Source organism: Canis aureus, chromosome 1 (assembly GCF_053574225.1).
Source record: "Canis aureus isolate CA01 chromosome 1, VMU_Caureus_v.1.0, whole genome shotgun sequence".
Lineage (NCBI taxonomy): Eukaryota > Metazoa > Chordata > Mammalia > Carnivora > Canidae > Canis > Canis aureus.
The window spans coordinates 3,291,032-3,317,698 of NC_135611.1; the positions used below are offsets into that span (position 1 = coordinate 3,291,032).

The following is a 26,667-nucleotide window of genomic DNA, read 5'->3' on the forward strand; positions in this document are numbered from 1 at the left end:
CTGCTTGCAGAAGAAAAGCCAAATTAAAATACCCTGAATAAGCAATTCTCTAATGCAAGAGGCCTCTTGTGGAATCTGGAAACTCAAGGATTCTAAATGCCCCATTTCTTTAGGGCATGAATTGCAAAAAGATGTGGGAAGTTCCATTTTTATCGAGAACACTGAAAATACCTTTGATCAAACCACTGCTCCCAACGCGCTTAGCTTGTGCACCAGTGGAGTTGGAGGGATTCGATGTCCCACAGAGGCGCCTGCAGCCCTGGCCCCTCCACGCCCAGCAGCAGCAGCGGCGGCGCCCAGGGGTGACTGCTGTGTCTGCTTGGGCCTCCTCAGCAGGAAGCTGGGGTACGCTTTATCTAGGGCACCAGGTGTCGAGTAACTGAGGCAGCCCCTGGGGTTCCCCGAGACAAGACCTGCAAGTAGGACTCTCAGTCCAGGTTGGGTCCCACCACGAGTGATCTGGGGCTACCAGGTAGCTTGACGGCCCCGGGCGCGCATGCATTCTGTGGGTTCGGTAGGACACAAGCAGGTCCCCAGCCCTGGAAGAAAGCCGCATTGTCCCTCGCTCTGCTTTGCACGGCCCGTGTTCATATCTCACTGTTGTTTGCAGGGGAGGCAGATGTGGAGCAGAACAATGGGACCCCCTCTCAGGACACAGCGGTGACAGACTCCAAGCGCACAGCGGACCCAAAGAATGCCTGGCAGGACGCCAACCCAGCTGACCCAGGGGGCCGCCCCCACTTGATCCGCCTCTTTTCCCGAGATGCCCCGGGGAGGGAGGACAACACCTTCAAAGACAGGCCCTCGGAGTCAGACGAGCTCCAGACCATCCAAGAGGACAGCGCAGCCACTCCCGAGGGCCTGGATGTGATGGCGTCACAGAAAAGACCCTCCCAGAGGCACGGATCCAAGTACCTGGCCTCAGCAAGCGCCATGGATCACGCCAGGCATGGCTTCCTCCCGAGGCACAGAGACACGGGCATCCTTGACTCCCTCGGGCGCTTCTTTGGCGGTGACAGGGGTGTGCCCAAGCGGGGCTCAGGCAAGGTGAGCTCTGAGGAGTAACTAGGGGCGCACACCGCGTGTGTCCACTTTAGTTGACAAGGAAAAGGAAGGAGAGTGAGCAGGTGAGCTAAGCCCCAGCGGGGATGCTGTCCCGCTACTGTCCGTCCTCGCTGGCGACGCTCACGGGCCACAGGCGCGGGCGGGGGGCGGGGGGCCGGGTTGCTGCTTTGCCGCATTTCCACACAGCTCAGCCTCTCTCCCCTCCTCACAGGGGATGCAGGGACATCCTGAATTCCGCATCCGTAGGGGGGCCCGGCACGGGCACCGCGTTCTCGGGTCACCGGCATCTCACGCTTGGGGGCTTGGGGGCTGATTCGCTTCTGCGCCCGCGCTTTTGGGTTCGACGTCGCGTTGTGCTCACTTTTCTTGGTGTCAGCGCTGCTAGCTTCGCGTTGTCTTGTAGCTTCGCGTTGTCTCGGAACAATCATGCGATTGAGGACTTTGGAACAAACTCAAGATTGAAATTCGCCTTGAGCAGATATGTCTTTTATCTGAGTTATTGAGGGGCAAGGGGTGGAGGGATCCTTGAGAGTGCCTATGAATCAAACCTGTATTACTTTGTTATTCCATTAATTTGAATAGAGAATCTGTGAGCTCTCATTATGTAATTATGTAAATGTTCTGTAGATAAAAATTGTATTGCAAGGGAAAAAGCTCCCATTGTTCCCGAGTTTCCAGCAGTGGCTCCCGGAGTCGGTGTGAATGGGGCATCTGTGGTGACATCCCATCAGGGAGCTGAGTCCCGAGTGGCTTTGCCGTAGCAAGCACATAGAGTGCTGTATGCCTTTTCCGGGTGTTGCCTGGCTGGGTCATTGTGGAAGCAGAGGGTCTTTTGGGGAAAGCCTGGGTTTATTGGCTGTGCTCACAAAACACCTAAGTTGTCACTTTTCCTCTGGCTGCGTGCGTATCATGCTGACTCTGAAAGTCTTGGGAATGTAAAGAGGCTTCTGACCTGTGGTTTCTAAAGGGGTCTCTAAAACTTGCTCAGTCTCTAACTACAGAATTTAGAATTACTGCTGATTGTGAAATCGTTGAGCGATTTGTGTTTAAACAAAGGCAGTTTTGCCACGTTGGAATTAGGGGACATGGCGGCACAGGAGCTGGGGATGTCGCAGGTGCTGGTCGTGAGGTCCCCAGCATCTGCCCCCAGGTGCCATCACTCACATGTCACTGGTCATGCCTTCTCGTGACTAACATTTGGCGCGTCTTAAGTGCTGACAGCGTTCACCTTCTGCTTGGTCCTTTCAGTGTCTGTGTTTGTAGACATTTGCTTTTCCTTTTGGGCAGTCTTGTGTCACCCCAAAATGTCGGGCATCTGACCTATTTCCAATGTTGATTTCAGTCCGAGGTGCTTTTTCAGAGCACGGCTATCAAGCCACACCAGACCCTGGCTGCCTGTTGAGTCTTGCTGTTACTCTAAGTGCTCCACATGCATGCAGCACCACCAGTCCGAAAGCTTAAGCTACTCTGCGTAACTCAAGGAACAGGAAAAATAGAATTACACTGGGCAGAAAAGATTAAATTGCTGTATAGCACATATTACAAAACAGGCTTCATTTCAGTGGTGATGCTCTAAGTCAAAATAAAATTGCGAATGCATTTATATCAATCATTGTGACTTTATATCAGAATGGACACATATACATGGATATGTACGTGCATACGTGGCTTTTTTTCCCTTGGTATAGAATTACAACCTTTGTTACTCTAAGGCTCTTCTACTCTTTCATGCTTTCAAAGAAAAGATTCATCACAGAAGTAGGCATCAACTTTGTAAAATACTGTTGCCAGATTATCAAGGATCCAGAGAAATCAAAATATTTTCACAGGATTTTTAAAAATGAAAACAATGTCTAAACAAGTTGTTTTAGAACTTTTTGAAGTTTCAATTCTGTTCACTATCGAATGTTGAATAAAGAAGATTTAAAAATGAACAGCCTTGCCTTTTGATACCAGAGAAGTTTGCACATGTGGTCACGTAAGTTGCCGTCATGGGTCGCGTCTTTGCTGAACGTGCTGCGTTTTATTTTATTTTATTATGGATTCTTTGCTCTTAAACACTGGAAATGTGAGCTAAAAACCCTCTCCGCCCAGGCACGCGTTCAGCTCAGCCCCAGGGCTCTGGGGTGTTCACTCTGTGGGCTGCTGAGGGCTTCCTGTTTCGTGTTGGTTTGGTACTTGCTGTGCGCTGTGTGTAAACCCACAGAGCCCTCGTCTCATATAGAAAGATCTCCGGAGCGAAGCTGGAGAAAAGAAGAGAAGCAGAAGGCCCTGATGATCCTCCCTAAAAACCCATTTGCTGTTTCCACAGTTTGTCATTCCCGAGACATTTGTCTCGGGATTATAGGACCCTAAAGGGCACCCCCAGGCCTGCACGACCTTGAAAGGTGGGTGGCAGGGAGCAGCGGCTCTGCTTGTCTGTCTGGAGTATGTTTCTCCTGGTGGAATTGCGCCGGGCTGAATGCAGGGCCCCTGGGGGAGGGGACTGTGGGTCCCCGGGCCGTCTGCTGCGCCCCAACACCCCCCACCCCATTCCCCCAAGGCGGCATGGGGCTCCCCACCCCCAGGTCGGCAGCACCCCCCACCCATCCTCGGAATGCACTGATGACACCCACCCCTGTGCGGCCGGGGCACTGACATTCAAGCAAAGCGCATTATGAATTCCTTGAGGACGCATGTTCTGTGAGAGCCCTAAATGCAGAGTGTGTTCCTGGAGAACATGCTCCTTGGTGGCAGGAGGAAACAGGGCTGTGTTGTTGCTTCCAGAACAGGTTTCCCAGTGCCCTGGAATGTGGGGCCTCAGTGGGAACGGGCAGCCCTGACCGGGAAGGGTAAAATGCATGTGCACTTTGGGGACCGGGGGGTCCACCAGCTGCTGCCAGCCACCCCACCCACTCCCTGTCAGACCCCACGGCCCACCGTGACCGAGCCCACACAGCTGCAGTTGCCCAAACCCTGAGCCCTTTGGAGACCACCCTTGTTCCTTTTTATCTGGAAGGAGTGAGGCTTTATGAGGTAACCAAGCTGGACACAGTGATGCACGCCAGGCTGGCCCCAAGGAAGAAGGCCTCGAGAACTCACCCCTCGCGGATTGCTCCAGGCCAGGGTAGTTTAAAGGCTATTTTCTGGTCAAGCCAGTCCCCCCGATGCCCGCACCTATCTGTACCGACTCTCCAGCCTTGCTCCATTTGTAACCTGCTGTTCTCCGTATCCCATCATCAGCACTCAGGATCATTTCTGTGCCTCTGATTTTGATTGTACGGGATGAAAACCGTTTGTCATTGACTGCCACGGGGTAATACTTGTAAATTAATCACCATAATCCGTTCCCTGGGTTTTCCCCCTCCACTGCCTTTTAACTTCATCTAATGCATTTTAGTCCTACCATCCCTTAATTCTTCATTGTCACCCAGTAGCCCAGTTTCATAGCTGTATTCTGTAATCTTGGGGAGTGTAGCATTCAGAGGCGGCGGCAGGGAGGGTCGCGGCAGGAAGCGTGGGGGGCGGGCCATGTGGCGCCTGTGGGCCCCGAGTCCCAGGCTTGCAGACCCCCGGACACCCACTCAGTAGAGAGTTTCGGCCCCCAGGGGCACAGCCGTGCACACGAACCCAACCCCAATCTCTGTGCAAGTCCAAGAGGTAGTGATGTGACCACCCGATGCATCCATTTGGGGCCACAGCTCTTTCTAGAGAACCTGCAACCAGGGCAGGTATATTTCAAACACTACTTTTTGAGCTTTCCCACAGGAATTTCTTCATGAAGTGTTTTTACTCTGATAGATTCTCACCAGTAGCTTTGTCTGCCGGGCCACTGGCAGTTTGCTGTGCCCTCGCACTGTCCCCGGGCCCTCGGCCTCCAGGGTGCGGTGGCTGCAGGAGGCAGGAGCTGTTAGGGCGTGTGGCCCTGCACTGGGAGGTCCCTCCACGTCCTCTGCGTGAGCGACACGTCCGTGCTTTATGTCACCGTGTTTGACAGGACTGCCTTCTGGTGAGCATCTGCCTCTTTGGTTTCGTGATGCACTTTTGGTCCGTGTACATTTCTTCCTTCCGCACCCGTTAGACATTGTCACAGACCAAGGGTGCTGTGCTGACTGCACCGGAATTTCGAACTTGCCTTCTCTGGGGTCCGTCCTCCATCCCTCCCCTATGAAATGCGTTTCTTGCTGGTGTTCTCGCGGGCTCCTGATATGACAGCCAGCAGGCGAGTGTGAGGCCCGAGCGCCTGCTACCACAACACACACAGGTCTGTGTCTCACTCGGGTGCTTCTGCATGAAGACACTGAGGTGTTCCTCTCCATGGGCAGCTCGGCGTCCTGGCCTTTCTGTTCTGGCTGTTCTCGTCCTGCTCCATGTGTTAAGTCTCTGGGGGTGCCATCCCGTGCTGGCAGGGACACCTGTGCACGGCGTGGACTCTGCTGTGTCTCTGTGTGTGCGCATGTGCACATGTGTGGTGGGGATGCGGCCTGCTCAGCACAGGGAGGCCCACCCCGCCTGGGCGCCCTGCTGAGGCTGCGTCCCAGGGAGCCCGGGAAACCCCCAGGGAATGTGGATGTGGAGGTGGCCCAGCTTGTCCCACAGATGCTGGTGAGCATGAAGGTCATAGATAAGGTTGGGTCGAGGATGAACTAGAAATAAAAGCGAACACAGGATTAATGGATGTGGTCACCTGCCCAGTGTGTTGTCAGGAGATGCTGGTCCTCGCTCACCTCCTGCCATGTCTGTTCATGCACATAGAGTGACAAGCGTCGCTGATTTTCTTTTTGGTAGAAGGATTAGGCGTTTGGTGACAGGCGAGGCTGCCTGGATGGTGGGGAGCAGGGCCTGATGCGGAGGGCTGTGTCCCAGGAGGGGAGACGCCCCAGAGCTCCCGTGAGCCTCTAAGTACCATAGACATCTGTCCTTAAGCTCTGGCTTCATGTGGGAAGAGCCTCTCCATAGGTCTACACTCCACTCTCAACTGCCCCGAAGTCCAGCTTTGGAGGACACAGTATAAAGTTGGGGAGGGTCGCAGAAGCAGGGACTCTGCTGAGGAAGCCCCATGAACGAGGGCTCCTCCGAGGGGCACTTCTTGCCTCTATCCCCTGGCCCCCGTGGGCACGCCCAGTCACGGCACCTGTACGGGAGGTCAGGTGAGCGCAGCCACTGGGTGACTCGTCCCTCTGCCTTTGGTCCCTCTGCCATCACCCTTAGGGAAGACACGCGTCTCCCCTCACCTTCCCCTACCAGGTTGGGCGGCCTGCCTTCCTGGCCACCCCTCCCCGAGCTGCATGGCCAACAGCCTGTGGAGCAGCCTGGCTCGGGGGCAGCTTGACCCAGGCCCTGGGGCTCCTGGAAACACCTCCAGGAGCTGGTCCCCTCTGTGAGGACGGACAGTGTCTCAAGCAGGGAAGACATAAATTAGAAAATCCTTCCTTGCCTTTGGCCAGGGTATAACACGGACTCAGCAACCATTGTGGGGGTGTCACACCCGCAGAGAAGACCAGGCCTTAGCAGAGCCAGGGCCACCGCAGGCTTGCCCACCAGATGCCCTTTGCACACAAATACACAGTCACCGTGCTCCTCTGGTACCTGCCTCGGACTGAGGTCACTGCTGCTTCTTGCAGGTGTAGAAGCCGCCCCTTCATGTGGGGGACCAAGTATGGGAGGGACAGCCATGCCGGACCCCCCACGTCTGCCTCTGGAGACCCTGTGTTTACAGTGATTTTCCTTGGCCCACTCACATCCTTCTGTGTCTTTACCACCATCACTCCACACTGAACCAGCCGGGGATCTGGGCTTAAGAAATCCACATCATCTGCAGCCACCCTGAGACAGCTCTTGAAATCCTTTACATTGATTTTGTCTCTTGACCGCTGTAGGTACCCCCCCCATCTCTATCTCTCTCAGTCTCTGTCTCCCTCCCTTTCTCTCTCTCTGTCTCTCTCTACCCCCCATGCACCCCCCGCCCTGCTGCACACAATCAGACAACAGGGACTTCCTGCAGGCCCCTTATGCTGGCCCCAGAGTGAAGCTCTCTCAGCCACACCACTCAGGGTGATACCTGGGTGATACCAGGTACTACCTTACAGCGAACGATTCGGAAAGATGCCACACTAGGAGCAAACACTACAGGGGCATGTAGTAGGCTCAGCGTTTGAGTGTCTGCCTTCGGCTCAGGCTGTGACCCTGGGGTTCTGGGATTGAGTCCTGCATCAGGCTCCCCGCAGGGAGCCTGCTTCTCCCTCTGCCTGTGTCTCTGCATTTCTGTGTCTCTCTCATGAATAAATACATAAAATCTCTTTAAAATGTTTTTTAAAAACCTAAGAAGGAGCAGACATCACTTAGGAAGCTGTACAGCAGAACTCAGGGTCACGGTGAACGCACGCTCACCTGTAGGGGTATTAAGTTGATATTAGTGTTGAAATCCCTGAATCTCACCAAGAGCAGGAGCAGTGTGAGACCGTGTAACCCCGAGGGGCTGCCTGGCGTGACCTTGGCCACGGGTGGCTCCTAGAGCCGATTCCTGGCGCACTGTTGGTGGCTGGGAAGGCCCGAGGGACACAGCACCGTGACCCCTGCAGAACGGACAGGGCTCCTCCTGGGGATCCCTACAGAGGCTCCCACAGCTGCACTGAGAAAAGGGAGTCTCCTCAGGGGGAATGTCCAGCTCATCCACCCCAGTGTGGACCCTGGGGGCCTCCAGCAGGTGTCATCGTCCTGGAAGGTGCTGCTTCCACTTGCTCCTCCCAAAACCCCACAGGTCCTGTGTCCGCTACAACCTTAAGAGAATCTGGCCACATCTCTGGGTCCAGGGCTCCAGAAGGTTTCCCTAGATCTGTCTCCTCGTTCCTGTCTTCTTCCATCCTCCCCCACAGCGCTGGGGGCCCCATGCCCTCTTGTCCTTCCTCTGTGCCTTCCGTGGTCGCCGTCCACCACCCTCACGCCCTCACCCTCTGACCTCTGTCCCCGTTCCCCCTCCTTGCCGCGTGGGGGCTCACCAAGCCCGCTCAGGAGGGGACGTTTCTGGAGGACTTGGGGGCTCTGCTGGTGGTGCCGCACAGACTCAATGGCCACTCTGTGTCCCCTGGCAGGTGCCCTGGCTCAAGCAGAGAAGGAGCCCTGTGCCCTCTCATGCCCGCAGCCAGCCCGGGCTGTGCAACATGTACCAGGTAAGATGTGCGCCGACCCCGCCAGGCCCCTCCCGTCCTCGGCCAGCGGGGGCCACCCCCGGGCACGCTCCTGCCCGCCGGCAGCAGCAGGTGTTACGTGCATGGGGAAGGCACATTTGCCAACTCGAGCGGGGCCGCTCCTGAGGGGAGACAGGCAAGGGACAAGGTATGAAGACGGGGAGCTCTTGTTCAAGAGCCTGTGAGTGCTCAGGTAGGACCCTGCACAGATGAACCGCATGGGGCCGGCTGTGGGGTCAGGCGGTGGACCGGCCCACAGGGCCAGCGGGACCTTGTTGGTTCCAGAGGCACCGGAGCATGGAGTTGGTGGCAGCCGTGGCATTGACCTGCCCTTGAAGGCCGTGCCTGACATACACTGGCCACCGCTCATTGAATTAAATTGTCACATGACGTGTGTCTATGGGAAATGTAGCAGCAGGTGCTGTCCCCCCGCTCCCCAGGCTTGGCAGAACCTGCGTGGGGACAGAAGATGAGCCATCACCTGCCCTCATGTCCTGCTGCTCAGAGCACAAAGGTCCCACAGGGTGTCTGGATGGTGGGCAGGGGGAGTCCGGAAAGGTGTCACCTCCCCAGAGGAGGTACTGAGTCAGCCGGGAGCCATGCCGCTCCCTACACACAGTGACGGCCACGGGCATAGGCTTCCAGGTGACCGCGGGCGCAGGATGCAGGCACCTGAGAGTTTAACCTGGGAAGATGCAGAAGGTCCACCAGCCGTGCCTGAAGATGACGGGCAGCCTGGTAAATGTGCTGTCCCGACACGCTGTGGAGAGTCCCCTCCTGAGGCGTCAGCCCGACTGGCTGTGTCCCCGTTCCCGGGGACACTCACTCTCTGAAGGCCTCTCTCAGCAGCTCGTTGATCACCGCCAACCCCCCACCCAGGAGGCCTGTGCTCCCCGACACTCAGGGAGGCCCCCAGAGCGCCTGGGCCACAGCAGTGTGTGGTACATGTGATGAGACAGCAACGGGCCCCACGCCTGGGTTTGGAGCTCCGAAATGGGGCAGGTTTGCCCCCTGCACCCTGGAACCACTGTATGCTCTGGCCCCAGTATCTCTTCCACCGGCCAAGACAGTTGCCATCAGAAGCGGGCCCCCCTTGGCGAAGAGGCAGAGACTTTGCCAGAGCTCCTGAGATGTAAAGTAGAGGAAGGCAGGGCTGTGCTATTCGGGTCACTTAAGAAACTGTCAACAGAATGTTGATTATTTTTTTTACAAAACCACTTGGCAGAGAAAAAGCAACACCTGTCGCCCCCACCTCTTCACCCCAGACAGACGTTTGCACGTGCGTTAAAATAACCCGGCCTAAGAGACACAGATACTCCACAGGGCACCATCTTTGTGTGGCCACCAGTGGACACACTGCAAGGTTCAGTGGACACGCTGCGGGTGTCTGGTAATAGGTTCTTGGCATTTCTGATGTGTTCATTTATGGTTACCCTATAAATACTTGGAACCGCCTCCCCTCCTCTGTGGTTCGGGAACTCCAAAAGTATCAACGAGTGATGCCGAGCAGTTCTGTACCCTGACCTTCCCAAACACTACTCCTCCTCCTCTCTGTCGGCCTCTGTCTGCAGATCCAGCGGGGAGCTGGGGACCCCTGGCCACCGTGACATCAGGGTAACCCATCAAAGGATGGACGGCTTCCGGTGCTGTCCACGGTGTTCACGAACCGACTCCCCAGCATGAAGTCTTTGATTCCAGGAGGTTCCATATAGGTCCTAGAATGACCAGAGTACGACTTCTCCAGGGACGGAATGGGATGACTGCAGGTGGGGAGAGGGGACCCACAGACAGGTGGCATCGTGTTTGGGAACCCAAGCACACGTTGGAGAGGCAAGAGTTCCAAGGGAGAAACAGGGAGCAAAGCGATGCAAGGCAGTCCCCTAGGAAAAAGTCAGATCTCCGTTCTTGCCTGTCCTGCTCCACACAGCCGGGCATGTCACCCAGCATGGGGCCCCCATCCGGACATCATGGCCTGAAGCACGGGTCCAGCCCTCTGCATGTGGTTTCCACAGGAGCCCTGGGGGCAGGCGGGGAGCAGCGAGGCTGCAGCGTCCACCCTTGACTGCTCTCTGGCTCCTGTGCCTTGGAGTCTGCAGGCCCTATGGCTGGAGACGGCCCTGGGCAGCCACCTCGCACACCAGAGTTTAAGGAGCCGAAGACACTTTGTACTGTGGAGAGGTGACGGGAGGAACCAGGAACACGGGCTGTGGCTCTGCATGGACCATGGGCTCCCGTCCTCACCTGAGAGCAGGGTGCGTGCTGCCTGCAGCCTGCAGGGCCCACGCTGCTGCAGAGGAGTAGAGAGGCACACGCGCTGCCCCTGCCCCAGCACCCTCGGCTGTGCAGTGCTCAGCAACTGGAAGGACAGCCAGTGGCCCTGGGAGCCGTGGGCCCCCCTCCACCTCCACCGGCTCCCCCACCACCAGGCCATTGCATTTCTGCTCTCAGACCTCAGCTTCTCAGCCATAAAATAAACGTGTGGGATGAACGACTGCAAGTATTTCTTTGAAGACAGTGGTGCGGAGGTGTTCAGGGGACATCTGTAAGTGCACACCGAGCTTGCCACCCTCGCGGCGACTGTGTCCTGCGCACTAGGCTTCTTAGAGCTTGTAATTGCTCCCATGGGGGGGCCTCCGGAGACCACCCTCACTCTCCGCCTTGTCCCATCAGATTTCCTCATCACTGCCCAGCTCTGGCTCTGCCTGGATGTGAGTCTGGCAGCCACACACTTGGTGGGCGCCCTAGGTCTGGCCGTGGAGACCCAGAGCGCACCAAGCTCCCCGGGGAGTGTGCCAGCGGGATGGGAGGCCGCCGCTGCGCTGGGCCCAGCCTCTCCCGGAGCAGGGCCGGCGGCCTGTTCCGCCCCCTGACAGCCACTTCCCGCCACTGCTGAGGCAGGGGCCTGCCGCCCACCTGCTGGAAAACCCGTGGCAACGTGCCTTTTCCTCCCGGAGAGAATCTTCCAGACCCTGCCCCCCCACCCCTGAAACTGCTTGTCTGCGTTCTGTGCAGAGACAATGGATTCCAAGCCGGGAAGGAACACTGGGGTCATGTTTGGGGTTAAGGCTCTGCTCTGCTGTGATGTTAGCTTGACAATTATGCCAAGGGAGCCTTCTGTATGCGTCACACAACTGGGGCCTTTGAAAATCAGTACCCGGATGGACGGAGAAAGATCAGAGCGGTGCAGCCTGCGTCCAGCCCTGCTTCCCGCCGTTCTGGGCAGACGGCAAGGCAGCGTCGGGAAGCTGCGGGGCACGAGCCCCACTCCAGCCCCGCTGTGGGTGCAGCTGCCTCGACTCTGGGGGGCGAACTTCCCCACGGGGAGGACCCGCGAGCTCGGCCTGTTTCCGAGGGAAAGGGCGGGGACGCTGGGGGCTCTGGGGGGCACTCAGGTGGTGGTAGCCGCGCTCCTGCTCCCACGGGGATGCCTCTGCAGAAGGGCCGGGTCGGAGCTGGGCACCAAGTCCCCATGGAGGAGAAGGGAGAGCTGCCGGCCAGAAAGCACAGCACCATCCCGACGGTGTTTGCGCCCACCTGAGAGCCACTTCCAGCTCTGGTAGGTGCCCGGCACCCCTCCGCACCCCTCTGCCCGCCGCGCCCACTTCCCAGGATGATAGAGCTGGACACGGGGCACCGGCTGCGACACTGGGCTCGCTGTGTCCTTCTGTACCCGCGGTGACAGCCTCGGGCTCGCATTTCCTTTGTCATTGCCCAGACCTCTGACCGGGACTCCATCGTGGCCACTGAGGGGGGCAGAGCCATCCCTTAGGGGATGGAGGTGGTCAGGTTCCCGATTTCCCAGAAGAAGCCGGGATGCACTGCTCCCCCTCTGCCCCCAGACAGCAGCTGTTGTCTCCACCCCAGCTTCATGGTTGGCTGACAGCAAGCAAAGCCCTGGACGTGGAGCCGGTCCCTGTGATCACAAGACCAGGGCACGGTCCCTGCTGAGCTGGACGTCAGCAACAAGAGCACAATCGCAATCCACCCACAGGTTGCACCCCACAACCCGCCGTGCCCACAGGCTGCACCCTGCAAACCGCCATGCCTGCAGGCTGCACCCACAAGCCACCATGCCCACAGGCCGCACCCCACAAGCCACCGAGCCTGCAGGCTGCGTCCTGCTGGCTGTCTCACCCTCCGGGACCCCAGAAGAAATCTCCTATCAGGACAGGCACCGGGTAACCTAAAATTGCCCTCTACATCAAAGGTCTGCCTGCAGATTCCTCCAGAAATAGACAAGACTGCTGTTAACTCCGCTTTCTGTCAAGAAGCTCTAATCAGACTTGCCCAAGTCAACATTTCAGGAACAAATATATTGTTCAACTTGCAAAGAACAAAAGCACACGACCAACTGCACGTGTCATCTAGACAGAGAAGAATTCTCTCCCGTCAGTGAGAGTGAGACTGTCTTGACTTTGCCCCCCCCCAAAAAAAAACCCCATACTAACCAACCCTCTCCGTCCAGAGGCACATTGGAAGTCAGAGCAAGACCGGTGCGACGGCTTCCCCCGAAAAGCACAGGGGGCGGAAGTGGGAGTGTGGCCCCGAGGCAGCGGGAGCGCCTGGCCTGCCTCCTTGGCTTCCAGGAGCGCGGGGTGCAGGGTGCGGTGGCAGCCCCGCCCCGGCTCTCTCCTCGACACACCCGCACCCGCTCCACAAGGGCCCGAGGCCACAGCTCAGACCCCTCCCTCGCGGTCAGGCGGCTCACTTTACCCAGACGCGTGGGCCTTGGTCACACGTCAGGGGCATCTCCTTGGCACCTGGGGGGCGGGGTTACGGCTGGAGGTCGGTGCGGCCCGCAGGGTGTAAGGAAGTGTCTTGGGGGAAAGAAGGAAGCCTTGCGAGCCCCGGACTCTTTCAGGAGGAGGAACCGTCGAAACAAGATCACTCCTGGACACGAGGGGTTTCTAGAAGCCGCAGAAGACGTGAGGCGCCACTGAGAGGCGGAGCAGTGTCTGGGTTTCATCGTGCGCTGCGTTCCTGGTCCGTCGATACAAAGAGCACAAGAACCATACACGACAACGTATTTGGGCCAATTACCACTTTGATGGGAGAAAAACATTTCAGTGACCCCCAGTCTTGCTCGGGTTTTTCAAACAGACACAGAGGTCACAGGCATGGCTCCTGGACCGGAGTCTCTCTAGAGAGGATGCCACAAAATCAAAGATATTTTGGGGGCAAGAAAAGGCAAATGCAAATCCCTTGATGCCATCAAGGCCCCTGGTGAAACCCTCCGAGCACACAGCAAGTGTCCCCATCACCGCTCTGTGGCCACGCGCAATCTCCGGTGGCGATAAGCCTGCCTGGTGCAGGAGTAAGGACCCAAGATGTGTGTGCCAGGTGCATGGCTGGGGGTCTGGACGGGGACCGTCACACAAACAGAGTGGAATGACGCCGACCGTGTGGTCTGCGTGTCCGCAAGGAGCCCCAGCTGCTCCGTGCTCAGTGGGAGTGGACGGGCCCCTAGCTCTCACGACATACAACTGCATCCTGCAGAATGCTAACTGCTCTCGCATTTGCTGTCCCAACGATCCGTGTTCACCCGAGTGGGAGGGACTGATTTTCTAGAGGAGAGCAGCAGCCACATGTACCCAGCCCTCCAGGCGTTAACATACACCTGGAGCTGACTCCATCCACAGACATTCGTTTCTCCTTATACACGGGAACATTTTTGTTTCTAGCTCGTCACACATGCACAAGTCAATGGAAGGTAAGTCTACAAATGAAAAATAAAATAAAATAAAATAAGCCCTACTCTTTAAAAACAAACAAACAAAAAAACCATTCTTCCTTCTTACCTTTCTCTTCTGTCGTACGGCTTGCCCGTGATTTCTCCATCTACTGCCCCATGTTAGGTTTGGAACATCAGCCCGTGTCCCACACGGAGCCCACACGAATGTGGCGTGGTGCAGTGGCCCACTGCATTGGGCCCCAGATTGAAAGTCAGGACACCCGACCTGCACACCCTTGTATCCCCTCTCGAGGAATGGTTGCCGCACCTGTTAAAGGGAGTGGTTGCTTCAGAGTGTGCAGAGCAACATTTCTTGTTCTCCAAATGGTGAGGGCGAGCCTAAGAATCATACACCCCGTGTTTTAAAAGCAAATAGAATCACTCTCTTCATTCCCTTTGTCAATGGAATCTTCTGGGTGCACAGGGAGACGTTTCTAGAACTTGGATGACTTGGCTAAATAGGACCGCACTGGTCAGGAAACCATCACTGTGGTTCGCACCAGCCGTCCCGTGTGTGGACCCGTCGGAGGGCAACAGGTGACACCTGGCGTGTCTCTGCTCGGAAGGGGTGTCAGGGGCCACAGCACAGAGAGAGGCTGGCTGCCTGTAGCCTCAGGATCCTGTTCACGGGAGCAGAGGTTTGTGGAGGACCAGAGACCAGGCTGCTGGGCCAGGGCAGGAGCGCGCCGGAGAGCGCTGCAGTAGTAAAGCCGGCTGTGAGGAGCACCCACCTTGGGGACCTCCATGGCGAGCCTCGCTTTCAAGCCTGAGGAAGGGCAGGGGTTCTCCTGTAGCCCCTCCACCCGAGCTCCTGTCTTCGTCCATTGTGTGGAAACTCGGGGGACAGGCGGGGGCAGGCCAGTTTCCCCCGAGCTAGCGTACCGTGGAGGGAAGGTCGGGGAGCACGAAGCGCCTTAGGTTCATACACCTGTTGGGAAGGAAGCCGGGGCAGTTTGCTAGGCCTTGAAAAAACGGTTCCAACGCTGTAACACACCCCCGGGGCATCACTCCGTTGTGAGGACTCAGCCTTGGAGGCAGCAGCCCAGATGCACAGGAGTGTGAAGTTTGGGTTTAAAGCACCAGAAAGTATTGGTCCTAAGGCGGGCTTCTGGGCTCCTGGGAGACTGCTCTGAGCTGTGGGTCTACACTCGGCCAGGCTTCTAGCAGCCTTCCTTAGTGCCTGCATATGAAGTGAGTCATCCCTGCCCTCTCGGCACCTCCTCGCCATCCACTCAGGAGAGAAAAGTGGCAAACGAGGGCTGGGCTGTGGGAGGGGAGGGGGCCCAGGTCTCGTTGGGCTGTGTCTTGTGCAACAGGGAGCACACTCATGCATCTCGGGGCCTAGCCCCCAGAGTGGCGGGCACACAGAGGATGGGGATGCATCCAGGAGCCAGGGAGTCACTAGGATTTCATTCACTGACATTCCAACGGTTGATTCCGGATAAGGTAAGAAAGTAAGAGCTAGAGATTTTTTTCCCCCAACCACAAAACCCCAGGCACAGTGAATATTAATTTTTTTCCAGATACGGCATTTTCTTCTGAGAGGGAATGACCCCGTCAATTTGTCTCTGATCGAATCCAAATGCAAACGTGCTGCCAAATGCTCCTTATTTTCATGAAACAGCCATCAGGCTCAAAGGAATGAGTCTTTACCCAAAGTGATGACCATTGATCTGCAGGCGTGGCAGGTGAAAACTAATCTGCTAGTCCTTGCAGGTTTAAGAACTCCCAGCTCTCTGGTAAATTGGAAAACTTAAAAATCCCCTTCTGAGGTGTGAATGGGGACGGGGAGGTGGCCTGGAAGCCGGTGCACGGGCTCCCCCTGCCGGGGTCGGACATTATCTCAAGTGGAGGGAAAATAATCCCTATTTTTCAAAAGCAACACCATGACATAGGTCATTGGAAAAAACAGTTTACCCTAAAACTTAATGAAATGGTTGCCCTTTGTGCCATGGCTTCCCGCCTATGGTGGTTAAGTCTCAGCATGATGGTACCTGCCATCCAGGATTTGTTGTTTTATTAATCACGATGCAAAAAAAAAAAAAAAAAAAAAGTGACAACAGTGCCACATAACATCGTGCAAACTGTGATCACATCTGCACGTTTCTCCGCGTGTCTGCGAGAGCCAGGCCTGAACGCTGTCTCGCCAAACTGAGAAAGAAGGGTTGTCCTTATGCAGTAGAATTTCTTCTACAACCTTTCTTTCCAATTTTGACTTTTTCATATAATTTTTCTTGTTAGTCCAAAAGCTTTCATTAAGAAGTCAGTAGATTATTTTTTTCAAATCTCGCTTGTCCAAAACGTTCAGCTGCACATGTTTTGGAGATGCTGTGTCAAGACGGCCTGGCTGCAGGTGTAGATGAGGGGTGGGGGGGACGCGGTGGGGTTCCAGGGCCTCTGCCTCCCCGGCCCTGACTGCTCTCAGCCCTGCCCACAGCTGCCGCCCTACCCCTCGTCCCAGTTCATCCCAGTTGGTCCCAGCCACCCCGAAGAGGCCCCGGTGCCTCTCCACCTCCCACAGAGGAACGAGCTGCTGAGAATGGGGTGGACTCGGGCAAGGACACACCAATCTTGAGAAACACAGTAAAATGTTATAACCATTTTGCCTCTTTTTTTTTAATTCAACCTTAATGGACACAGAAGTGCATCATCAGAGAATAACTGTTTATCTTAAAAACTAAGTTTTGGGGCGCCGGCAGGTGTTCAGTGGGTTGAGCGTCCAACTCGATCTCTGCTCAGGCCTTGATCTCAGGGTTGTGGGATCAAGCCCTGCATCGTGCCCCTTACTGGGCATGGAGACTACAGACAGAACAAAATACAACTAAAACTAAGTGCCAAAAATCCTTCCTTTGTCAGGAAACCCCAGCTCAGTGGGCTGCCTGGCAGGGGATGCCATCCACCCCAGGTGCTTGTGCAGCAGAGGTTGAGGACCAGGAGGGCCTCGGGGCAGAAATGAGATGCAGAGGGCTGCAGCAGGGGATGCCCCTCGGCCCCCACCTGGCCCCCGGTCTACAGGCCGATGGGTCACCCTCAGGCCCTCGGCCCTGACCCGCCTTCCCTCCTGCCAGCGTCCTCCCCATCTCTCCTGTCCCAGCACACGGGTCCCCTTACTCTCACTGGGGTATGAGAACAGGGTAAAAAGACCCACGTCCCATAAACTGTAAAATATAACAAATAACCAAAACCCCAGTATCTTTAAAGGGGTTCCTCAGGCCTGCTGGGGGCTCCTGCTGCTGCCAGGGCAGGCCCAGAGACTCCCCTGGAGGAGAGCCGGAGCAGGGCTTCAGCTTTTCCTCGCAGCCACCCCACACTCCTCGCCACCCAACAGCGTCCCTTCGAGCTGTTGAGGGAGAGTGGGGGTCCGGGTGTCTCTTCTGCCTGGTGTCAGAGGCCATGGAAACGTGACCAGGCCTGCGCAGGCCAGGGATGCAGTACAGGAGCCGAAAGGTGGGAACAACCCCAAGTGTCCCTCAGAGGATGAACGGATACACAGAAGGTGGTGGAAGGTGGTGTGTCCATGCTCCAGAACCTCATCCAGCCGTACAAATCTGGGAAGGAAATCTTGGCATCTGCTACAACATGGATGAGCCGTGAGGGCCTGAAGCCGATGGAAAGGAGCCGGACACAGCAGGACAAGTCCTGAACCGCTCGCTCCTATGGAGTGCCTGGAGCAGTCCCACCCGGGAGACAGCAAGTCGATGGTGGGCGAGCTGCGCTCCTGCAAAAGCTCCTTAAGTGATCCACAAATAAATAGGTTAAAGATGCGGTCTAGATTCTGAGAAATGCCCTGAGACGTAAACCTCACTGGAGAGTTACTCTCACCCCTTGGCTGCTCCTCGGTGGCCTCGTGGGGCTGGTCTGCAGTGGAACGTTGTCCCAGGGCCTCTCCATCTGCGCTGCTCCCAGGTGAGCGGACAGACGCCCCAGCAGCCCACACCGCGTCCCCCGATCACACCGGCCCCGGTGTGAGGCCCGGGCCTCCCTGCTCCCCGCGGGGTGCTCTCGTCGAGGCCACGGTACAAAGCAGATTTCTTGATGCCTTTGTCCACTTAGTACTTGCTGACCTGCACTGAGTCCCAGCGCCAGGAGCTCTGGGGGTCGTCGCATGGAGGTTATTCCTCTTTCCAGAAACATACTGAAATTAGCCAAAGAGGGAAGATGCTTCTGGGGGAAGGACAGTCTGATGCCGCATGAGGTGTTCCAGCCTCGAGGCGCCACATTGTTAGGAAAGTGGACACATTTGGAAGGTGGAGATGTTCCAAGCAAGGGCAACTGCGCGAGCCAGCGTCCAGAGAGGGATGGGAGACACCATATTGTCGACGGACGGCCGGACTCACGGACACAGGCCTCCCGCCGGGAAGTCCGGGTGATGACACCATGTCTCCATGGACACTCAGCTCCATAAAGGCAGAGCCCGCTAGAGGCCGTGGGCCACTTGAGATATCAGCCTCCAGGGAGCCGGACTGGTTCTCGGTGTGCAATGGCCTGAATTGTAACACATGTGGCCTTTGGTGTAGCTGCCACCACCGGAGGACGCTTCACCGCAGAGCCATCCCCCTACCACGTTCCGGTTGCACGCCCACCACAGGCTCCCCTTGCCCATCCCCACGCCCTGGCGACCGCCGCTCTGCTCGCCCTCACTATGCTTTAATCGTCAGGAAAACGTCCCATGAGTGAGATGGCACGGTAGGAAACTTCAGTGCAGCATCCTTTGGAGATGCCTCTGCATCGTTGTCTGTGTCAAAAGTTTGTTCCGTCCTATTGCTGAGCCATATTCCGCTGTACGGGCACATGGTTTCTTTTATCTCTTCTCCCACGGTGAATGTTTGGGTTGTTGGCCAATTTCGTGATTAGGAATTGGGCTCCTGACAAACCTTCACAGACAGGTGTTTTTTTCCCTTTTCTTTTCTTTTCCTTTTTAAGGGAATATTTATAAAAAATAAATATTTTATTTATTTATTCATGAGAGACACAGAGAGAGAGAGAGACAGAGAGAGAAGCAGGCTCCATCCAACGAGCCCAATGCGAGACTCGATCCCGGGATCCCAGGATCACACCCTGGGCCAAAGGCAGTGCTAAACCGCTGAGCCATCCAGGGATCCCCAAACAGAAGTTTTCATTTAAGATTTAAATTACTTTTTTCTTCAAAGAATTGGTGACCAATATATTCATTACAAAAAAAGGACTTTCAAAAATATCTTTTTTCTTTTACGATTCAAAGCAGGAAGTAGGATCCCAGGGTCCTATGGAAAGTAGACAGCTAACAAAGAAACCACTGAAGTGTTTTGCAGAGTGTACCATGTTGCATTCCCACCTGCGACGCAAGAGAGTTCCTGGTGGTGCACATCCTCACCAATACTTAGTATTGTCAGTATTTTTAGTTTTATCCATTGTAATGTGTGTGTAGTGGTATCTTCCTGGGGCTTTGTGTTGCATTTTCCTACTGGCTAATGATGTTGGGCATCTTTTCATGTGCATGTTGGCCCCCGGCCTGACCTGTTTCATGCAGCATTGATTCCGTGTTTGGTCCGTTATTTTTAACTGGGTTTTTAAAAAATATTTTATTTACTATTTATTTGAGAGATAGAGCACACAATCAGGGAGACGGAGAGGGAGAAGCAGACTCTTGGCTGAACAGGGACTCGGGGTCAGATCCTAGAGACCCCAGGACAACCTGGGGATCATGACCCGAGCTGAAGGCATGACACTTAACTGACCGACCACCCAGCTGCCCCATAACTGGGTTGTTTTTTTATTAACTATTGAGTTTTGAGAGCTTTTCACACATTCTGTGAATGCACTGGATTTCGAGCTCATTTCATCATTTCAGACCATTAGCATGACATCTCATAAATAACCACCTGGTAGACGTATCAGACACTTAGGAGGTATTTGTCTTAAAGTAAGTAATTTAAATCATTTCCTGGCTCATCTATTTTGCTTCTTAGTCCTTAATCCTTATGCTCACTCCTTCACCGGAGGAAAGCATACAAGGCTGGTGCGCTGATTGAAGGGGATTGGCCAGTGAAGCCCGACAGTTGGAAATTCAGTGAAAGACAAGAATGTGGAGGAAAAAGCAGATTATGCAGGTCCCTGCAGCATCGGCAGTGAGTGAGTGACAAGGAGGCTCGGGGGTTCCCCAGTAACGGAACCCCTGGCTCCCTCCCACCACCCACCGGTCCAGGCAGCAGCACTTGAAGGGTGAGCTGGGCACAGAAAGTCCCACGGAAGCAGGAGCCGAGTTGCACCGAGGCTGGCAGGGCACAGGTGACCTCATCCCCAACACAGGGAGGGGCCACGCCACTCAGGGCAAACATGTGGCAAGTAGTATAGACCTGAGTGGGCAGTGGGTTCTCCGTGGGCTGTCAGCTGGAGCAATGGCGTCCATTTGGTGAAACAGAAGCAGCAGTGGTTGGTGGTTGGTGGCTGGTGGCCAGTGGCCGGTGGTCAGTGGCCAGAGGGAAGAAGGAAGAGGTCACCCACGTTTGCACATGTGTCTGGACTCAGAGAAGGAGCTCACCCAGCTTTGGTTTTAATGTCGGTCGCAGAGAGGGGAACGGATACACTGATGTGTGTCAAAGACAGAAAATTCGTTCATCAAAGCAACAGTGATGGCTGGGTCTCAGGCCTGGGGGTTTGAGGCAGGACCGTGGGCATTTGGGGACAGCCATAAATGCCACCCACTGGGTGCAAGACACCTGTCACTCCAACCACAGTCCAGCCGAGGCTGGAGCTATCTCAGGTGACGTGAGGCCCACCGAAGGCGCTCACCTCTGCAGAAGCACCCTTCAGACTTCTTGGTGGCCAAGTGTCTCCTGAAGAAGGGCTTCCTCTGGCACAACACGCACAGAGCTGCTAGTGGACAGGAGCCAGGGAGGGCCGTCAGTGCAGGTGACTGATCCGCTCTAACAGAAAGGGCCCTCTGACCTTCGGGAACCTTGACTCACATTCCTGCCCGCTTGTGTCACTGGGCGAGCAGGAGGAAAGCCCCAGGGTCAGCTCCACAAGCTCTCACCAGGCCCTGGTGCCTTTGCTTGGAAGGCTCTTCGGAGTGGACCCCATCTCCATGGAGGCTGCTCGGGGTGCCTGTCCCCAGTGGTCAGACTCCTGTGTGGGTGACAGTTGGCCCACGGGGGTGGGGGCCATGGAGGCCGCTGCTCTGTGAACCTCACTCTTGCCCACCACATTCCATGTCATCTCCACAGCTGGGAGGCGCCAGGCCCCAAACCCCTCCCCCGTCCTTCCCCCCTGCTCACGATGTGGGAGTGGTCATCCCAACTGGGCAGACACCACTGCCACTGTGACCTGGGATGCTGATTTTGAGACACAGAGGCTAGCTCACGTGTTGAACCCTCCAAAGCTCATGGCAGGTTTTTTTGGACTTTTTTTTGCTATTATGTTTTACATGTAATTCCTAAGTATTTTCCTTCATTCACAGCAGAAGCTCAGGAAAATAACAGCTTTCTCTCACTGCTTACTGACCCTGCGCCCGGCTTAGGTGGGCTCACCCTTGAATTCCCTTCTCTCCCCCTGTGCTGTTGCTTACGGGACTTGGAAGCAGCCCGATGCTGGCTCCAGGGTGGAGATGCTTCCAATGCATCGCAGCTTCACCCCCAGATGTGCTGCCCCAGGAATGTCCTGAGTCATGTCCGCCATGTCCCAGCATAAATCCTGATCCAAAAGAATCCAGATCCCCAGGACAGAAGACAGGCAGCTTCCCCAGGGAGGCCAGAGCAGAGGATAGGAGGCCTAAGGTCATCGCGCCCTCTCTTCCAGGATGGACATCACGCAGCGAGAACTGCCCACTATGGCTCCCTGCCCCAGAAGTCCCAGCATGGCCGGCCCCAAGACGAAAACCCCGTAGTGCATTTCTTCAAGAACATTGTAAGTGCTCCCATCCCCCTGTGAGCACCGGGCAGCAGGGAGAATCAAGACTGCAGGGGTCAGGGGCTGCCTGGCCACTGCCTCATCCACTGGGGAGCTAAGTCTATCCCCATGACCCTGTCTCTATCCACAGGGGGGCCTGAGTCTATCCCCAGATGACCCTGAACACTAACGATGAGGGACCTGAATCTATCCCCAGATGACCCTGAGCTCTAATCTATGGGGACCTGAGTCTATCCTCAGATGACCCTGAGCTCTAACCATGAGGGACCTGAGTCTATCCCCAGGTGATCCTGAACTCTAATCTATGGGGACCTGAGTCTATCCCCAGATGACCCTGAACACTAACGATGAGGGACCTGAATCTATCTCCAGATGACCCTGAGCTCTAATCCATGGGGAGCTAAGTCTATCCCCAGATGACCCTGAGTCTAATCCATGGGGACCTGAGTCTATCCCCAGATGATCCTGACTCTAACCCATGAAGGACCTGAGTCTAAGGATTGTCAAAGACAGAAGATTCATTCATTGAAGCAACAGTGATGGCTGGGTCTCAGGCCTGGGGGTTTGAGGCAGGACTGTGGGCATTTGGGGACAGCCATAAATGCCACCCATCTGTGGGAGCCGGGTGCAAGGCACCTGTCACTCCAACCACAGCCCAGCCGAGGCTGGAGCTACCTCAGGTGACATGAGGCCCACCGAAGGCCCTCATCTCTGCAGAAGTACCCTTCAGACTTCTTGGTGGCCAAGTGTCTCCTGAAGAAGGGGACACTTCTTGTTCCTCTGGCACAACACGCACAGAACTGCTGTTAGGAGTCAGGGAGGGACCTGAGTCTATCCCCAGATGATCCTGAGCACTAACCATGAGGGACCTGAATCTATCCCCAGGTGATCCTGAGCTCTAATCCACGGGGACCTGTGTCTATCCCAGATGATCTGACTCTCACCCATGAGGGACCTGAGTCTATCCCAGATGATCCTGACTCTAGGCAATGGGGAGCTGAGTCTATCCCCAGATGATCCTGAGCTCTAACCCATGAGGGACCTGAGTCTGTCCCCAGATGACCCTGACTCTAACCCATGAGGGACCTAAGTCTGTCCCCAGATGACCCTGAGCTCTAATCAGTGAGGACCTGAGTCTATCCCCAACGATGCGTCCCTCCTGCTCAGGGTGAGGTTGGTCATGGGAGCTCAACTCTAGCACCTGGTCACAAGGTCCACACTGCATCTGCCACTTGCTGAATTTTATGTTCTAGCAAAGAACTCACTCCTTTGAGACTAAAGTACTATGAGGTGCTTAGTTTAAAAATGCAGGCTTTGCAAAACTATGGATACAAAAACATCAAAGAGATAAAAAGTTTAGTGGTTGTCAGAGTTTAGGGGCAGAGGAGATGAAAGGCAGAGCACAGAGGGATTTTCAGTCAGGGAAGGACTCTGCGATACTGAGCTGGTGGACACATGTCATTGCACATGTGTCCAAACCCACAGAACGCACAACGTGAGAGGGAACCTTACCGTGCCTGATGAGCTTCACCTAATACACCCATGTTGGTTTGGGTTCATGGTCTGTAACAGAGGAGCCAGGCTGATGCCAGGCTGTAGTAAGTAGGGAACAGTGTGCAGGACGAGAGCATGCATGGGGACTCTCTCATTTTCAGGCATTTTTTCTAGAAACCTAAAACTGCTCTAAAAAATAAGGATTTAAAGCAAAAGCAGGACCACAAGCTTCCGATCATAAGCTTTTTGTGCAGCAGGCATTTCAGACAGTATACTGCATGCTGATAAATGAGTTTTAGGAGCCACAGACCTGAGAGTGTCAGGGGGCACTTTACCTCTGACCCCTAGTGAGGGCCATGGCCCCATCCATGTACAGGGTGTGCCCAGAACCCCCGGAAGGAAGCAGTTCCTCCTTATGGGGCCTGCTGATGTGTCCCTTCTCCGAAATGCTTTCTGAGTGTTCTGGAAACTCTGCCTGGTACTGGATCATCAGGGCCTATATTCTCACTGAACGAGGACAGGAATGGGGAGGCTGGGTGGAGAGGGGTGATCCTTGGGCCCTCGGGTTCCCAGTAGATGGAGCAGGGAGGTGAGGGCACGAGTCCATGAGCTCACCTGTCTCTGTGTGTCTTTGTAGGTGACACCACGCACACCTCCTCCATCGCAAGGAAAGGTAAGACCTCTGAACGTTGTTACTGATGGTCCTTCCATTTGTAGCACTTCCCTGAAATCCCTAAATATACCAAAAGAAGGGCTGGCCTCGCAGCAACCTGACCTGGTCCCAAAATGTTTGCTACGTGGACCCCAAGTAGAACAGGCTAAGAAACGCACCCGAGCAGACAGCGCTGCTGGCTCCCGGCTGGCTCTCCTCTGGACCCTGGTCCCAAATCCTCCCCGAGCCGCCCCCGTGGCCACCGCCAGCCCTGGGACATAGCCAACGTGAACACCCTTCACCGTCTCAGCACGATCCTGATCACTGTTTCTTGTTTATTAAAAGGCTTTTTTCCTCCTGCCTTGATCACAATGTCACTGTTTCTCTCTCTTTCTCACACAGGGGCGAGGACTGTCCCTCAGCAGATTTAGCTGGGTAGGTGACACTCCCGTGTCTACGCGGCTCCCTCTCCCTTCTGCTCTTCACAGCTGCCCAGCTTCCATGCTCTGCCCCGTTGGGCCACCTGATGGTCCCATTTCATCCCCGTCAAGCCTGCTTGCCCACGCCATCAGAGGCCGCCTTCCCGTCTTGGGAGGACCCGGGGGCCACTGCTCCTGACCCTGCAGCAGGGCACAGGCGCCTGCCTCCATGCCCAGGAAGGGGCCTCTCCATGCTCAAGAATATTCCTGACTTCCTTCCTATGCAAGAGCTGGAGGGAAGTCCCCATGGCACAGTCAGCGGGAGGCCCTGTGGCCAGTGGACCCACCAAATAACCAGCCCTGCCCCAGGTTGACACTTGGTTGAGGAAACACAATGCCACCAGCATGTGGGAAGGATGTTGCCTTCAGTCACATGATCCAAGGAGGCTCCAAGCTCTGGGGTTTGACGATGGTGTAGTGAAAACCACAGCTTAGATATCGGGCCATCCAGGAAAGCCTCTTGAGGAATTTCAGGCTTTTGAAAACCAAGGGCGAAGTGTCCATCCAGGTTTTAAATGGCCAGCTTGTCCACTTTCTAGACACCAGTGACATTTGGTGTCTGAACCAGTCTAAAGGCCTATGGGTGTATCGTAACCAAACCCATCGGCTTCAGTTAGATGCTAGATGTGGTTCCTACTTCTCTAAAGCTGTCACTGCAGAGCAAAATGGAAGAGCAACCAGTGGCCTATAGGAACCCCGTGTGCCCTACGAGCACCTGACCCTGTGCAGAGCATGCACATACCTGGTGCTCAATTAACGAGCGCCATGTAAATGGATGGCTAGGGTTCAAAAGAAAGAGGAAGGAAGAAAGGGAGAGCAGTAGGGGGAGGGGCGGGAGGAGGGCAAGACCCACAGAGAAGAGCAGGGTGTTCCATGAAGCCCTTGGACGGCCCTGGTGCCTTCTTACAGGGAGTTTGCTGGAACACTCGATGCAAATGCATTTGAGCCTCTTCTGAAGCCCATGAATTTGCAAGAAAGTGCCAAGCATGTAGGAAACACGTGGGTGGGGCCTCACAGCCAGTTAATTCCTGACTTTCTGTGCCAGCAGGAGACAGATGACATGCAGGACGACCTCTCGTGCTGGCAACCCGGGTCTGCCTCTCTAGGCGTGCACTCTGGGGCACGAAGCAGCGTCGGCGGGGGACGCAGGCTGGGCGCCACCACCTCCCCCCCTCGAGCAGGGACGGCCCGCCCCCGCCGGCAGCTAACCGGAAAGACCTCGGCTTCCCTCTGCGTCTCTGTTTTGGGGCCAACTAATCTTTATTCTTTTTCTCTTTTTTTCCAAAGCAACATCCTTCTCTGCATCTCGTTTGTCTGTTTTCTCAAACCACAGGACTGTCTTTCTTCCTTGGAGCTTCTTAAAGTCCCTCTGCCCCCCACCCCCCCATCTTTTTCTAAACCATGTTGAACATTTATTTCTTGGCAAGTTCTAGGTTGTCCAAAGATAGGAGTGACCAAGAACTTGGAAGGAGGAAAAGTCAAGCAGATGATTTAATCTGAAAAACCTATCCTTGAATCTTGTTCTCAGAAGCTCCTGTTGTTGAGGAGAGCAGTAGAGACGGGAGGATTTCGCACGGTGTGCGAGCTGTGGTTTGTCCACATCACGTGTCTGCCTTCAGCACTGCACACGTCGGCCGTGGCCCGTCCCCCTCCCGCCCCTGTGTGCTGTCTGGAGCGCATCCGCGGAACCAGGGCAGCAGGGCTCCAGGGCAGCCCGGCCCCACCTGCCAGCCCCCCCACCCCCGATGCTGTGTCTCCAGCGCCTTCAGATAGGGCATGGACTGCACGGCGTCCCCAATCCCCACAGCCCAAAACAAACGTGTGGGCTTGAAATCACCGTAGGCTGAGGCCGGGGATTGGGGCTCCCCCCGAGGACGCGATTATTCGGTTGACTAGGTCGTTAGGAGCAGACCACAGAGAGCTCCCCACGCCGTGCTGGCAGGATCCGAAATCCCAGGCCCTGCGCACTGAAGACGGCTCGCGGGGCAGAGGGACCTCACCCAAGGCCCCTACGGCCTGCTTGGCCCCCCCGAGGCGGAGCCCCCTGTCCTGCAAACGCTACCTTCTCTGCGTCTGCATGGCCTGATCCCCCGACACCTCCCTCCCATCCACAGGAGATGCTCCCGTTTGCAAGTAAAGCATATTGGAAGATAGACTGGTCCTAGGGCGTGGGTGTCCCACATTCCCACAATC

The 26,667-nt window shown here is 55.7% G+C and overlaps 1 protein-coding gene across 5 annotated transcripts in view; it reads left to right on the plus strand.

The window, feature by feature from the left end:
* MBP (myelin basic protein) overlaps nucleotides 1-26,667 on the plus strand; it is a 93,330-nt gene that overhangs the window by 59,374 nt on the left and 7,289 nt on the right. Inside the window, exons 2-6 of one of the 5 annotated variants that reach the window (XM_077875999.1) lie at nucleotides 611-1,047; nucleotides 8,136-8,213; nucleotides 21,739-21,846; nucleotides 23,981-24,016; nucleotides 24,398-24,430. In XM_077875999.1, coding sequence (XP_077732125.1) covers nucleotides 871-1,047; nucleotides 8,136-8,213; nucleotides 21,739-21,846; nucleotides 23,981-24,016; nucleotides 24,398-24,430 — 432 coding nt within the window. In that variant the 5' untranslated portion in view covers nucleotides 611-870. Of the gene's footprint in view, nucleotides 1-610; nucleotides 1,128-8,135; nucleotides 8,214-21,738; nucleotides 21,847-23,980; nucleotides 24,017-24,397; nucleotides 24,431-26,667 lie in introns of those variants that run through there. The other 4 variants (XM_077876121.1, XM_077876080.1, XM_077876138.1 and 1 more) reach the window with 4 other exon arrangements.